The 15,488-nt window shown below is 39.0% G+C and overlaps 1 protein-coding gene across 1 annotated transcript in view; it reads right to left on the reverse strand.

The window, feature by feature from the left end:
• Positions 1-5,814: 5,814 nt before the first annotated feature.
• Positions 5,815-15,488, reverse strand: part of LOC142327833 (scoloptoxin SSD14-like) — a 47,577-nt gene continuing 37,903 nt past the window's right edge. Inside the window, exons 6-7 of the mRNA XM_075371172.1 lie at positions 9,102-9,215; positions 5,815-5,835 (exon numbers count right to left, since the gene is read on the reverse strand). Of these exons, the coding sequence (XP_075227287.1) occupies positions 5,815-5,835; positions 9,102-9,215 (135 nt within the window). The remainder of the gene's footprint in view (positions 5,836-9,101; positions 9,216-15,488) is intronic.

Consider the following 15,488-nt stretch of genomic DNA (forward strand, 5'->3'; position numbering starts at 1 on the left):
GTAGGTCTTTCCCTGTCCCTTGATGACTACTATCTTGCTCCCCTCAACCGGAAGCGTCGAGCGACGTGCCGAGGCGGATCTGGATCGACCACGGCTTGAGTTTGATTTCCTGGGTACTACCAATGTTGCAGGTTCCTCGTTGGTTCTATGCAAATAAATAAGTATTTTTCTCAAAATATTGCCGTATTCAGCAGTCGGTAGAATATAGGTCACTTTGCGTACTCTGACTAGTACCTTTCTTAATGCACTTACAATGCATCTGGCCGCAAGCTTTTCCCCTTTTTCAGAATCGAAGAAAATAGTAAATTTATTTTTCTTAGTAGCCTCCATTTGGAGACCCTCCATCATTGTAGAGGAGTCTAATGCGATCATGCCTGCTTGGATCTTCTCTGTGGCCGCTCTCTTCTATTTACTGATGTCAACAAATTGACATGTATCCCCGTCTGTCGGAAGAATAACGACTTTCGCCTTGTTCATTGCCCACACAGACCACCTGCGCGGGAGTAACTCGATTAGTTCATCATCAGACAAATCAAGATTTAAGATTTCTGCCTGATTCGTGTCAGAAGCAGGATCCAGTCTGGGTGGACTGCGTGTTAACCTCTACGGGAAAGGGCACATCAGACAGATCAGTTAAGCCCTCGTGTATTCTCCTCAGCTCCTGCTCGTGGACCGCTATACGAGGTGCGACAATAAAGTAACGAGACTGATGTGAAAAAAATGTTGCTTACCGTTTTAGTCATGTTTAGTGTTGCCTCCTTCAAAGTAGTTCCCCTCTGATTGCACACACTTATTCCAACGGTTCTGCCATTGATGGTAACATTTCTGGAAATCTCTTCCGTAATATCCTCCAAGACCCTCGTCACAGCTTTTTGGACATCTTGTGTTGTTTGAAAATGGTGTCCCTTGACCGCCATTTTGACTCTTGGAAATAGAAAAAAGTCGCACGGAGTGATATCTGGTGAATAAGGTGGCTGTGGTAGTACTGAAATTTGTTTTGAGATTAAAAATTGCCGTACTGACAGAGCAGTATGGGATGGCGCATTATCGTGATGCAGAATCCGATTATCAGCAATGTTGGCACGGACACGAAGAACTCGTTCAAGTAGTCTTTCTAGAATTTCTTTGTAGAAATATCGGTTAACTGTTTGTCCAGAAGGCACCCGCTCTTTATCAACAATTCCCTTGGAGTCGAAGAAGCACATAAGCATGCGTTTTACTTTTGATTTTGACATGCAAGCTTTTTTTGGTCTGGGTGATCCCTTTGAGCACCATTGCGAACTTTGGCGTTTTGTCTCTGGATCGTATTGAAAAAACCAACCTTCATCACCAATAATAACACGGCTCAACAAATCTGGATTGATTTCCGTTTGCTCTAACAGATCGGCTGCCACATTTTTCCGTGTTTCTCGCTGTTGTTGTGTGAGATTTTTGGGGACCATTTTTGCACAAATCTTTCTCATACCAAGATCTTCAGTTAATATTAGACGAACCGTTTCACGATCGATGTTTAGTTCTTCTGCAATCATTTTCACGGATAATCTTCGATCAGATCGTACGATTTCACGCACCCTGGTCAACTTGACATCTGTCCGTGAGGTTGATGGTCGTCCACTGCGGTTTTCATCTTCAACATTCGTTCTGCCTTCACTAAAAATTTTATGCCACCGAAAAACTTGAGCACTTGACATAACCTCCTCTCCAAAAACCTTCTGAAGCTTACCGTAAGTTGTCGTCGTGTTTTCACCCGATTTAACGCAAAAAGAAATGATATACCGTCGCGCAATATTTTGCGGTTTCATTTCTGTGACGAGAGACACAAACACGTGTTCACTTATTACAGCACAACTCACGACTGAGCATTTGCATCAATGTGCCGCTTGGACTAGAAGTATCTTATAGACCAAGGTCAAAGATGGTGTGCCTACGCAAGCTGCAGGGTTGCCACATCTTGCAAAGAAAAATCAGTCTCATTACTTTATTGTCGCACCTCGTATATCTAGTCAAACCTGACCTCGTGTGCTGTTTCAGGGTATCAATCGCTTGTCCAAGCTGGTGAACCAGACTGCCAAATGAGTACGGCGACCCATCCTCTTCTTTAGAGGAGCCCTGACGGGCTCTCTTTTTCTCTTTGATGTCCATTTTCTTGACTATAGACGATTTCGTCGTGCCACCACTTTCGGAGGATGCCCCTTACAAAGGAAGTGACCCACGCCTTCTCATGGTGTAGTACTGGACTAAGAAGATCATTCCGACTCCAGCGAATACCCACACGCCCTAGTGACCCAAACAATTTGGTGTGGCGGGGGGGGAGGGGTGTCAAAAGTTTGGGATTTTTTGTGATCGGGATTTATATCAAGGAAATTTTTGGATAGGGTAACTATTGCAGAAGTTATGAAGGAAAAGGAATTCCCCCTACTAAATTCACTTCGTAGCACTTAGAAAAATTTCCTAAGTCCTTGTTTACGTTAAATGATTCGCTTGTCGAATCTTGTCTTTCGACTTAGAAAATTTCAGTATAAAAGTAGTATTCATAACCAAAAAACCAAGTTGTTATACTTGTTTATAAAAAAATCAAAAAACAAGGGTTGAACTACACAACCTCATCTAGGAACTCCCACACAGTCCAACAATGCGGCTCTGTGTAAAGAGATTTCAGAAAGAACATTACACCCACCTTGCGATACTAAATGTAGGTTATCTTGCAGTGATAATATTTCACATTTACATAGGCAGGAGTTATTACAGTCCTATTTAAGGTTAGGTGATGTTATTCGTCAAAGGGATTACATATATCAAAACAAATGACAATAATTGAGCCAAAATATAGATATGCCAGAAGCGAAAGTGCTAGATCGTTAAATTATGCATATTCCTTCATAGTTGAAGATAAATATATTAGAGTGAGTAAATTATTTTTCATGAATGCTCTTAATATAAGTAATAAAGTTATTCAAACAACCGTAAAGAAAACCAAGCCAGATGGTCTTTCTTTTTCCTGTTTAGCCTCCGGTAACTACCGTTTAGATAATTCTTCAGAGGATGATATGTATATGAGTGTGAATGAAGTGAAGTCTTGTACAGTCTCAGTTTGACCATTCCTGAGATGTGTGGTTAATTGAAACCCAACCACCAAAGAACACCGCCGGTATACACGATCTAGTATTCAAATCCGTGTAAAAATAACTGGCTTTACTAGGACTTGAACGCTGTAACTCTTGACTTCCAAATCAGCTGATTTGGGAAGACGCGTTAACCACTAGACCAACCCGTTGGGTTAGTTTATATAATCTATCAATCGCTTCCTCACCTGCACTGCACAGTTATTCTGTCTATTCCAGGAGCCTTTCTGCCATTCAAATCTTTGGCTGAATAATAGTTTAAAATTATAATCAAATATTGGAATAATAGGTTACAAAATTTAGTTAATAGTTTATTTGTAATAGATTTTAAAATTAAGTAGGGTTTTGTGAACAGCGGACAACCTTGCTTATTTTATACTGTGCCGTCAAAATGAACTCTACTACAAAAACTGAACTGTAATAAACTGAAAATTAAAATTAAATGCTAGATGAAATTTTGATTATAATAGACTGCAGAATGTTTAGACAGTTCCTTAAATAATCTTCTGTACAAGTTATAAAATAAGTAGGTCTCAAGGATGGACACCAGACATCATTGACTGATGATTTAAAAGGCATTTACTCTATTTCCATAAGTATTATTTTTTTACTTCTTTGGTACTTTTCAACTAACAGATGACAGTGGAGTAACAATTTTGAACATAAAAACAGTTTGAGCTTTTTGGCAATCTGGTAACTATTTCTTTATAATACTTTTTATGTTGTTTGATTAGGTTTTTTGCTGTTTTATTGAATCGCAGTTAGTTTGTAACCGATAAACAGTAAAGGGTTTAAAGTAATAAGATTTTAATATGCTCTGTTAGGTCTTTGATTTATAAAACTCATTAAAATAGCTTTTTCACAATTGTGTAGACCTTTTTAGTTCCAAAATCCCAAAAATTAAAAGCTAGCCGTGTAGATATTGACAGATATGAACATGCGTGCATATTAGGTAAAACCACCAGTAGTTGACACCTTAAGGATTTATTTGTCTGTTTGTTAAAATTTCTTCAACCGAATTCACGGTAGGGGAAACTTAAAATTACTCATAGCTGCACAAACTATTCTTCTATCATATTGTCACAAGAATAAAATTAATAAAATGAATGTGAAAAATTTATTTTTTTTTTAAAACAAGAGGACAGGTTCAGTAGTTGACACCAAGCGAAAACAAGAATATTTAGTAGTTACACTTTTTATTTTCAGTAGTTGACACTCTATACAAAACTCTTTATTTTTTTACACTCTTTATTTATTTTACATATAAAATTATTATACACTATTATGATACACTCTTTAGTAGTTTATTTGTGTTCTGAAATGAAAAAAAAGGGTTCAATAAGTGAATTTATGCCTACTTTGTATAAATACAGGAATGAAATGTATGGAAGTTGTAGAAAAATACAAAAATTAAATGTTAACATATTAGGTAACTTATGCCTATTCTCTAGTTAATTAAGTTAAGCAAAATTAAGATAGGTTGTGCAGGTTATCGGAATGCAAGAAGTAAATTCCATATTATGGAGGTAGAAGAATTTGTTTATTTGGGAAGTAGAATTACTAAAGATGGACGAACCAGGAGCGATATAAAATGCCAAATAGCACAAGCTAAACGAGCCTTCAGTAAGAAATATAATTTGTTTACATCAAAAATTAATTTAAATGTCAGGAAAAGATTTTTGAAGGTGTATGTTTGGAGCGTAGCTTTATATGGAAGTGAAACTTGAACGATCGGAGTATCTGAGAAGAAAAGATTAGAAGCTTTTGAAATGCGGTGCTATAGGAGAATGTTAAAAATCAGATGGGTGGATAAAGTGACAAATGAAGAGGTATTGCGGCAAATAGATGAAGAAAGAAGCGTTTGGAAAAATATAGTTAAAAGAAGAGACAGACTTATAGGCCACATACTAAGGCATCCTGGAATAGTCGCTTTAATTTTGGAAGGACAGGTAGAAGGGAAAAATTGTGTAGGCAGGCCACGTTTGGAATATGTAAAACAAATTGTAAGGGGTGTAGGATGTAGAGGGTATACTGAAATGAAACGACTAGCACTAGATAGGGAATCTTGGAGAGCTGCATCAAACCAGTCAAATGACTGAAGACAAAAAAAAAATTATTATTATTATTCTCATAACTATGAAGTACAAGGATGTAGGGAGCTGAATTCCGGCTAGACAGGAATTCATTCAATTGAATGAAGCTACCTCTGACCAGCTAGTCTTCCATAATTTCTTGACTTTGTAATATAAAAGGCTTGGTTTCCACAGTATTTCAAGTAATTCTTCTTTAAGTATTTTCAAGTAATAGTTGGAGGCATTTGAAAATGAAAGAGGGAGTAATTCAGAAGTTGACACATTGTGACTCCAATAGTTGACAGGCGGTGTCAACTATTTGGTTTGAACATTTTTTGGAGGTTATAATACACGATTTTGCTTTGAAAGAAGTTAAATAACACTCAAATAAAGCAGAACTATCAAATTATATTATTACCCACAAGTTGACACCAAGTGTCAACTACTCAATATTATGTCATGTAAAGTTTCAGTAGTTGACACGACGCCCAACAGCCATTTTTTAAAAATTTTTTGGTTATTTTAAATAACTGTATGTACATTTTTGAGTCTAAAACAAAGTACTAAATACCTTCTTAATCAAAATTACAATTGGTGTTTAAATTTACAACGCTTACCTTTCAGCCTGTTCTTAGCAAACTCTACAACAAAATCGCAACAATCAATTAAAACACATGCACTGTTATCATCGGATGATTGTGGTGAGACTGCTGCTAAAGATGGTGGGTACAGTAGTTCACATACACACCATTAGAGAGCTACACTACACAGACAGACAAACATTAATCATCTAACACCTTTGTTTCTCTTGTTATTGTATTTTTTCGTTGTAGGTGTCAAGTACTGGTGGTTTTACCTTAGAGGTTCCAACTTGATGTGTACATGCTTTTTGTAATTTGGTCTGCTTGCATAATATTCAGTGTGAGAGCTTCATGTTCAAACTATGATATGTTTGAACACGTCCTCTCAGCAATAGTCATAATGGGAATTACAGAAAGTCGGAATGGACTCATTGCTTCCTTCATAGACATGCTCTTGCAACAAAAAATATACTGGAAAATCTCAAAAAAATTCTTTGTAAAACTGTAAAAGTGGTTAATTTTATTATGATCAAACCATTACAGAACAGGCTATTTGGTAAACTATACGATGAAAAGTGCGAAAAGAAAAAATATCTTCTTTTCCATAGAGAAATCACATGGTTATATCAGGGGAAAATATAAATAAACCCGGTTATTGAAATTGGAAGATGAATTAATAGTATTTTTCCAGAATGGCTGGCTTACTTACCTGATGTATTTTCGCATTTAAACCACTTGAATAAGAATTTACAAGGACGTAATTAAAAAATTCTATTAACCAAGTTCACACTTTTATTAAGACGCTTGATATCTGCATTATTTGTATTCAAAGCCAACATTTTCATATGTTTATACTCACTTCTTATAATACTGAGAAAAATTTGGATGAAGATGCATTTGTGTGAGCTAAAACTTCAGTTGGCAGAATATATCCCAGAAGATAAAAATGATTTCTCAAAGAGATCCAAACATGGCACTGCTTGGTATAATAACTATATATATATTTTTTTAAAAACAGCTTACCAAATTCCAATTAGTTTTCCTTGAGTACTTTTGCGTCAAAAATCTTAACTAGAATTCTATACAGAAGAATTTAGAGAAGAGTGGCAGAAGTATTAGGAGAAGACCGATTTAGTTTCAGGAATAGTATAGGGACAAAGGAAGCAATTTTAGGCCTCAGATTAATAGTAGAAGGAAGTTTTAAGAAAAACAAACCAACATACTTGGCGTTTATAGACCTAGCAAAGGCATTCGATAACGTAGACTGGAATAAAATGTTCAGCATTTAAAACAAATTAAGGTTCAAATACAGAGATAGAAGAACAATTGCTAACATGTACAGGAACCAAACAGCAACAATAACAATTGAAGAACATAAGAAAGAAGCCCTAATAAGAAAGGGAGTCCGACAAGGATGTTCCCTATCTCCGTTACTTTTTAATCTTTACATGGAACTAGCAGTTAATGATGTTAAAGAACAATTTAGATTCGGAGTAACAGTACAAGGTGAAAAGATAAAGATGCTACGATTTGCTGATGATATAGTAATTCTAGCCGATAGTAAAAAGGATTTAGAAGAAACAATGAATCGCATGGATGAAGTCCTACAAAAGAATATAAACAAGAACAAAATAAAGGTATTAGAAATAACAAAGATGGACCACTGAATGTGAAAATAGGAGGAGAAAAGATTATGGAGGTAGAAGAATTTTGTTATTTGGGAAGTAGAATTACTAAAGATGGACGAAACAGGAATGATATAAAATGCCGAATAGCACAGGCGTATTAGAAGTATAATTCCTTTACATCAAAAATTAATTTAAACGTCAGAAAAAGATTTTTCCTGACGTTAAAGTATATGTTTGTAGTGTCACTTTATATGGAAGTGAAACTTGGACGATCGGAGTATCTGAGAAGAAGCTTTTTGAAATGTGGTGTTATAGGAGAATGATAAAAATCAGATTGTGGGATAAAATGACAAATGAAAAGGTGTTGCGGCAAATTGATGAAGAAAGAAGCATTTGGAAAAATATAGTTAAAAGAAGAGACAGACTTATAGGCGACATACTAAGGCATCCTGGAATAGTCGCTTTAATATTGGAAGGACAGGTAAAGGGAAAAATTGTGTAGGCAGGCCACATTTGGAATATGTAAAACAAATTGTTAGTAATGTAGGATGAGGGGGTATACCGAAATGAAACGACTAGCACTAGATAGGAAATCTTGGAGAGCTGCATCAAACCAGTCAAATGACTGAAGACAAAAAAAAAAGAGTACCTTTGACTATTCTGCCATCTTAAAGAGAAGTATAATTATGATTAATATATATATATATATATATAAATTATAAACCTACATAATTAAATTATATATATATATATATATTAAAATTGATTGTCATTTTGTTAAAATTCGTCAGAAGGTAAAGTTTGAAGTCTAAGTGACTACGTCTGTTTTGTAATAGTTTCTCAATTGTTATTTCTTCTAAATTGTTATAGATATCAATTGACAAACTATTAAAACACAGTGAAGGAAAACACTTACGGATAGTGCTATCGAAGAACGCATTACTTATCAGTAGACGCGTAGGTAGATGACTGTATTTCTTATCTACGAAACAAATTACCACACAGTAAGTTTGAAGTGTGCAACTCCTTGCCCATATCCAAGATTCATCACCAGTAATAACATATTTTAGAAAAACAGCAACGGTTTCAATTCGCCCTAGAAGATCGCGTGACACATTTCCACCCTATTGTTTTTCTGTTCAACAGTGAGATTTTTTTGGGACCTTTTTTGCAGAAACATCTGTTTGTCAAAATTTGATGGACTGTGTTGTAAGGTTGAAATTCAATTGTTCAGCAATCATTCGCCCGGTCGTACCGTGTCAAGTCTTCAATTCACTCGACATTGTCGTCACTTTTTGTCGTTAACGGGTCTTACAGTGCGTGGATTGTCTGTAAATGATTTCCGGCCATGCTTTAAACCGCCTAAAAACTTGGGGTAGTCACAGAGCATCATCTCTTCATTTCAATTTTTAATTTTGTTAAAGTTTCAGTAACATTCTTATACAGTTTAACGCATAACCTGATCGCACAACGTTGCTTATAACTTTACAGCGTTGCCAATTTGGCTGCCAAAAAAACTAGTCTCATTATTACAGATGTTTTATATCGCTTAACTTTTTTTTTTAGGGTCAGAATAAGAAGCTTGTTGACCCGGTGTCAAATGAAAAACTAGAAAATAGTAAAAGATCTTTCTGCAAGGTTCCTTTTTGATGGCTATACAATAAGCCAAATAGTTAAAGAAAATATAAAAATATTTACCTCGATAACTCCATATTCGTAACTGATTTCCATAGGATAGAGTCGGTGATGAATTCTACTCTCATCAACAGCTTCTTTTAACGTTCTGTTAAACCACGTGTAACTAGTAATCACCTATTCAATAAAATACAATTAATAACCGAATAAAATTTATTTAATATTTTATAAAAAATACGTTAAAGCTAAGCCTAGTCGACAGAAATTGTTACGCAATCATCATCAGTAGACTGATGGAAAAGTACATGTGATACGGTCTATGAAACCTGAATTCTGTAAGTCGGCACGCGTTATTTTCCAGAACAGCAAAAATTAACAAAAAAAAAAATTGATTTTTAGGTTTTAACATCTGTCAAACGAATTCAATAACTAAATTCAAATATTTCCGTTTTTAAAATACCAAAAGCGGATCTTGAAGTACACACGGTGCATTTTTGAAACCACGTCACAAGTCAGTAATGTGACTTACTGAATTTTGTTTCTTCAAAGCTTGTTGCGATGAAAGTACCGTAATATTTTTATTATGTTATCCATTTATACGAGACTTATTTTTTAAATAAAAAATATTAATTACAAGTTTCAGTCGAATTATTTTACACAAATTTTAGTACTATTTTTATAAAGTTGGTAATGATAGCCAGATGTCTTCATTTCTTCAAAATTTTTACAATTTTGTGTTTTATTAGAAACTGTGAAAACTAGAAATGTGAGTTTTCCTACTTACGGCGTGGTTTCATAGACTGCATCACATTTACAGGGTTCGGCATATAAACCTGACGATTTTTCAGGGATAATAATAAACTGTGTTTCGTACTATTTAATACATCTAATTAAAGATCAATTTTTCAATTTATAGAGAATTTATATATATATATATATATAGAGAGAGAGAAAGAGAGTGAGAGAGAGAGAGAGAGAAAGAAAGAGAGAGAGAAAAATAAAAAGAGAAAGGGTGACAGAGAGAGAGAGAGAGAGAGAGAGAGAGAGAGAGAGAGAGAGAGAGAGAGAGAGAGAGAGAGAGAGAGAGAGAGAGAGAGAGAGAGAGAGAGAGAGAGAGAGAGAGAGACTTAGATTTTTTTTATTTGAATATTATGTCATCCAAATATTTTCCATCACTCCTCACACACACTTAACCTTGTACTAAAATTTGACATTGCACGCTCAATCATCGCGATGATTGAGCGTGCGAAATAAACGCTGTGTTACAATAACTGAGTCATTATATTTAAAATAGACTTCAATCACAAACGCTTGTTGTTTACTCGACCATGACATACCGGCTACTGAAACAGCATGAATAGACCTGTCGATGTACAACATTTCCGTCTTCTCATTGACAGTGGTGCCAACATAACAATTACTACAAAATCGTCAGATTTATATGCCGGACGCTATAAAAAACCTATAAAAATTGAAAAACAAATAATTGCTCTTGTTCTAGACAAACCCGATACAAAAAATGTGAATATAGTTTAAAAATATCTAAACAATTTAAACCACTAATCCAGATACCCTTCTTCTTTTTCCTGTTTAGCCTCCGGTAACTACCGTTTAGATAATACTTCAGAGGATGAATGAGGAATTGTTTACATACAATTCAGAAGAGTGAGTAGAAGATACTTTTTTGTGTTTCATTATATACTATTGAGGTTATAATAGTATAATATTATAATATTTCTTAGCGAAATTTTTCTAAGTTAATATACAGGCTCATACAGGCGTGTTTATTGTAGTAAACAAGGACTTGTAATTATTCTCTCGTATTACCGTCGTACTAGTAGAGATTTTTTCTAAGTCCTCAGAGCTGTTTTAATAGGGAATTACATTTCTACTAATATCTCGAGAACTACCCACTCGATTTCCTTCCTACCTGGACATAAATTCGTCCCAAAACCTTCTCTAACCCCCTACCACCACGACCCCCCCCCCAAATATTTTTTGGGGGGCCCCTTCCCCGAGTGGGTACTCGTAGAACTTGGGACGGCCGCCTGAGTACAGTACTATATCATGCGAAGACGCGGTTCACTTTGGGCTACTTTGGGCGGATGTCCCATCCATAGGATCCCTATGGATGGGACATCCGCCCAAAGTAGCAGCAGCATGACAAAATCGGCGACGGTCAAGAAAACCGATCTAAAAGGGAAGAAGAGGCTCCGTCAAGGATCTTCCGAGGAGGAAGAAGAGGCACCCGATACAGTGAGCAGTCTAGCATACCGATTGGGTCTGATACTGATATCGTTGAAACAGCATTTAGGCCCAGGTTTGAATAAGTACATTGCGACCCGTGAACAGGATCTAAGGCGAGTATACGAGGGACTGAATGCGCTTTCCGAGCTGTCCTCTCCAGACACAAAGACTTCCCAAGCTACCCAAACAGACCCTATTGCGGGTGACGATTACATGGAGTATATTTTGACCAGCGATTTGAGTGATGAAGAACTCATTGAGCTCCTCCCTAAAAGGTGGCCTAACTCACTTAGGGGCAAGCTAAAGTTGGTTACTGACCTTCCACCTGAAGTCAAAGACACTTGTACTCTTAGAGATTTAAGGAGAGTAGGTGAGCAGGATATAAGTAACAAGCTCGCAGCTGGTGACATCATAAAAGACGAAATAACTCTAATAGGAGACCAAACCGTTGAAGAAAAGAAGAAGAAATTTAAGATACATTATGACTCGGGAGCCCCGGAAAAGGAAACCCTTTCTTGTTTATTGAAGGCGTTCAAAAAGATAGCTATACAGTCACCAAATTCAGCGTACATACTGCCTTCGGGCAGTATGGGAAATTTTGCCAAGAACATCATATCCTATATCTTCAGAGCAAGGGAAACACCTGTATATGTGTTAACTCTCCAAGGGGATGGTGGGACCAGGCACATCGGTAATAATCAAATCCCGATAAAGAAGGCTACTCCACCGGCGGAGCAAAGCCGAACAGTGATTGTTAAGGCGGAAGGAAAAACGTACGCGGAGCTCCTCCGGTCCATGAAGGATGCTGTCACCAGCGAGGAGGCAAATAACGTCATCTCATTGCGAAAGGGCCGTAACGAGGAGCTTCACGATAGGATACAGGGTGCAGAGAAAGCGGAACAATTTACATCTATCCTGAGGGACAAGGCTGCCGACCTTCACGTTGATATAAAAAGCAGAGCTGGAAGGAGAACTGTTGTGCACATCCGAGATGTCGAGCATGACACAACAGAGCAAGAGGTTATGGCTGCCATTATAAAACGCGTGGGTTCTAGCGAGGAAGTCAAGATAACATCCATGAGGAAAGGTTTTGGCGAGACACAAAATATTACGGTCATGACCTCTTATAGAGCGGCATGCAAACTGGTCGAGGAAAGAATAAGAATCGGATGGATTAGTTGCCGGGTGTACATCCGGGAAGATGAAGACAGGTGCTACCGTTGTTGGGGCACGGGCCATAGAAGGCACGAATGTAAGGGCCCAGATAGGCTCGATTTGTGCTTCAACTGCGGTAGCAGAGGTCACAAGATAGCGGATTGTCTTGAACCTAAGCAATGCCTCGATTGTAAGAGCGGTGAACATAGGACTGGAGCATGGCAATGTAAGAAAAAATTGCATGATTAGGACTATGTTAGCGAATGCCAATAGGAGTATTCTCGCTCACGACTTAATTAGTCGTGCTGTTGCAGACAAGAACGTAGACCTCCTTGTGGTCACCGAACCCAATAAATATGAAGCTGCCAAACTTGGATGGACTGTTGATATGTCGGGAGATGTTGCGATTATGGATGTAAGTCATAGTATACAATGGAATTTCAAGTTTAGAGGTAGTGGCGTGGTGTCTGTTGAAACCGAAACAACTCTATTCGTGGGTGTGTACATTTCGTCCAACATTGCGATCGCGGACTTTACTAACTTCATCGACACTTTACAAGGTGTGATTACCAATTCAACCAAGAGGATCGTAATGTTGGGTGATTTTAACAGCAAAATGGTGGCGGCTGGCAGTCGAAACACCAAACAGGAGGGGACAGATCCTTGCCGATCTCCTGGAAACTGCCGGCTGCATCTGCATTAATGACGATACGCCCACGTAGCGAGAGGTCATCGGTCGGTGCTTGACCTCACCATCCTGGACTGTAGGTGGAGGAGGAATCAGTACCAGTGGATGGTTCTCTCAGAAGATATAGCGAGCGATCACCGCGCCACTATCTTGGATCTGAAAGACGTAGATTTCAGGCGTGAAGTGCACTCCCCCCCACCGAGATTCTCATCAGTACAAATAGAGCAAATCGTCAACAGGACTGCAAGTAGACTGTCTGATAGCCATCAACAATCACCTGAGGCTTTATCTAATATAATAAAGCAGGAAATGGACAGAATGGCAGCTAACAATACAAGGAGGCGCTCCGTATATTGGTGGACTGCTGAAATTGAAGCAATGAGACAAGAGCTCCAGTCCCTTAGGAGAAGGAAACAACGTATTCTTAGAAATAACAGAGAAGGGTACCAGGAAATAGCCAATAGATACCTCGAGGCAAGAAGAACGCTCAATAAGACTATTAAGAGACGTAAAAAGGATTGCTGGATCAGGCTCTGCGAAGAGCTTGACAGCAATCCCTGGAGCCAGGCATATCGTATTGTGACCAAAAAGTTCGGGAGACGTATGCCTATCCTCAATAAGACCAGTGTTGCAAGGGAGAGAGCCAGGTTGTTCCCGCATACAGTGCCTGATATCGTGAGATCCACACCTTGCGACAATAGAAGATTCACCATGGAAGAGCTGCAACTTGCGGCGAGGAGTTTGGCAACCAAAAAGAGCCCTGACCCGGACAAGATTCCCGCGGCAGTGATCAAGGGGCTGGTTCAGAAGGCTCCCTGGGAGATGCTCGAGATTGCCAGCCATGGCATGGAGAACGGAGACTTCCCCGACTGCTGGAAGGAGGCCAGAGTGGTATTCCTACCTAAAGGCACCTCTTCGGAGGAAGATATAACCTATAGACCCCTGAGCCTCCTTAACATGATGGGGAAGCTAGTAGAAAAGATGCTGGCTCGCCGCATCATCAAAGAACTAGAAGAGGGAGCCGGAATCAGTCCTAACCAGTACGGGTTTATGCGGGGGCGATCCACCGTGCAGGCTATCTACCGAATTTCGGGATGGGCCGACGAGGTGAAGAGAGGAACTTGGCGAACCAGGAGAATTCCACTGATGCTATCACTAGACATAAAAAACGCGTTCGGGGCTATCGGTTGGGGTCATATTAATGACGCAGTTGCGGCTAGGGGCCTCAGCCCGTACCTGCGTAGGCAAATTGAATGTTACTTGTCCAACAGAGGATGTCTGGTGGAAGCACAGGAAGAAACAGTACATTTTCAAATGCACGGTGGAGTTCCGCAGGGCTCTGTTTTGGGGCCGTTGTTGTGGCTGGTGATTATAGATGAACTCCTTCAGAAGGAGTTTCCTGTCGGCGTTCAGGTGCTGGCTTATGCAGATGACCTTGCAGTCCTCGTAGAGGGAAGGACGGTCTTGGAGGTGCGGGAGAGGGTGTATGCGGCCATCGACACTATACAGGAGTGGTTGAGGTCCAGGGGTCTGCAACTGTCTACGGAAAAATGCCGGTGTATTGCCTTTACGGGTAGAAGAGTGGTAGAACCGTTCAATATTTCCATCAACGGTCATGCTATAGAAGAAGCGAATAACATCAAGTACTTAGGAGTTATCCTCCAGAAAAACGGTAGATTCACCGAGCACATAGTCAATGTATGCAACAAGGCAGAAAGGATGATAAAAAGTCTAAACATCATTATGTCATCGCAGAATGCCCCTCGGGCCTCAAAGCGCCGTTTACTGGCGACCACCGTCGTGTCTTCGCTTATGTATGCCGTTCCGGCCTGGTGGCGCTCTATCGCCATCAGGCGCAACAAAGAGAGACTGGCGAGGACGCACAGGTGTGTGCTCCTAGGTGTTGTGTCCGCATACAGGACAGTGTCCTATGCCGCCCTGTGCGTGTTATCGGGCACGCCTCCTATTGACCTAATCGCAAAAAAGAGGGTGGAGAGGGCACAAGGCAAGCCAGAACAAGAGGTCAGGGATGCCGTTTATAATATCTGGCAGGAAAGATGGTCGCAGGAAGCTGTGGGTCGATGGACGAGAACCCTCATTCCCGACATCAAGCCGTGGTTGTCGAGAAGATTTGGTGAGGTTGATCATCACCTATCGCAGTTTTTTACAGGACATGGTTCCTTCAATAACTACCTGCACAAAATAGGCAAGAGAGAAGAGCCAATTTGCAACTACTGCAACGAGATAGATGATGCTGAGCACACCTTTTTTGAGTGCAATAGGTGGGACACACTTAGACATAGTAAGTCACTCACAGGTATAACTCCAGAGACAACAATAGACTACATGCTAAGAAGCGA

Source organism: Lycorma delicatula, chromosome 7 (genome assembly GCF_047948215.1).
Source record: "Lycorma delicatula isolate Av1 chromosome 7, ASM4794821v1, whole genome shotgun sequence".
NCBI lineage: Eukaryota > Metazoa > Arthropoda > Insecta > Hemiptera > Fulgoridae > Lycorma > Lycorma delicatula.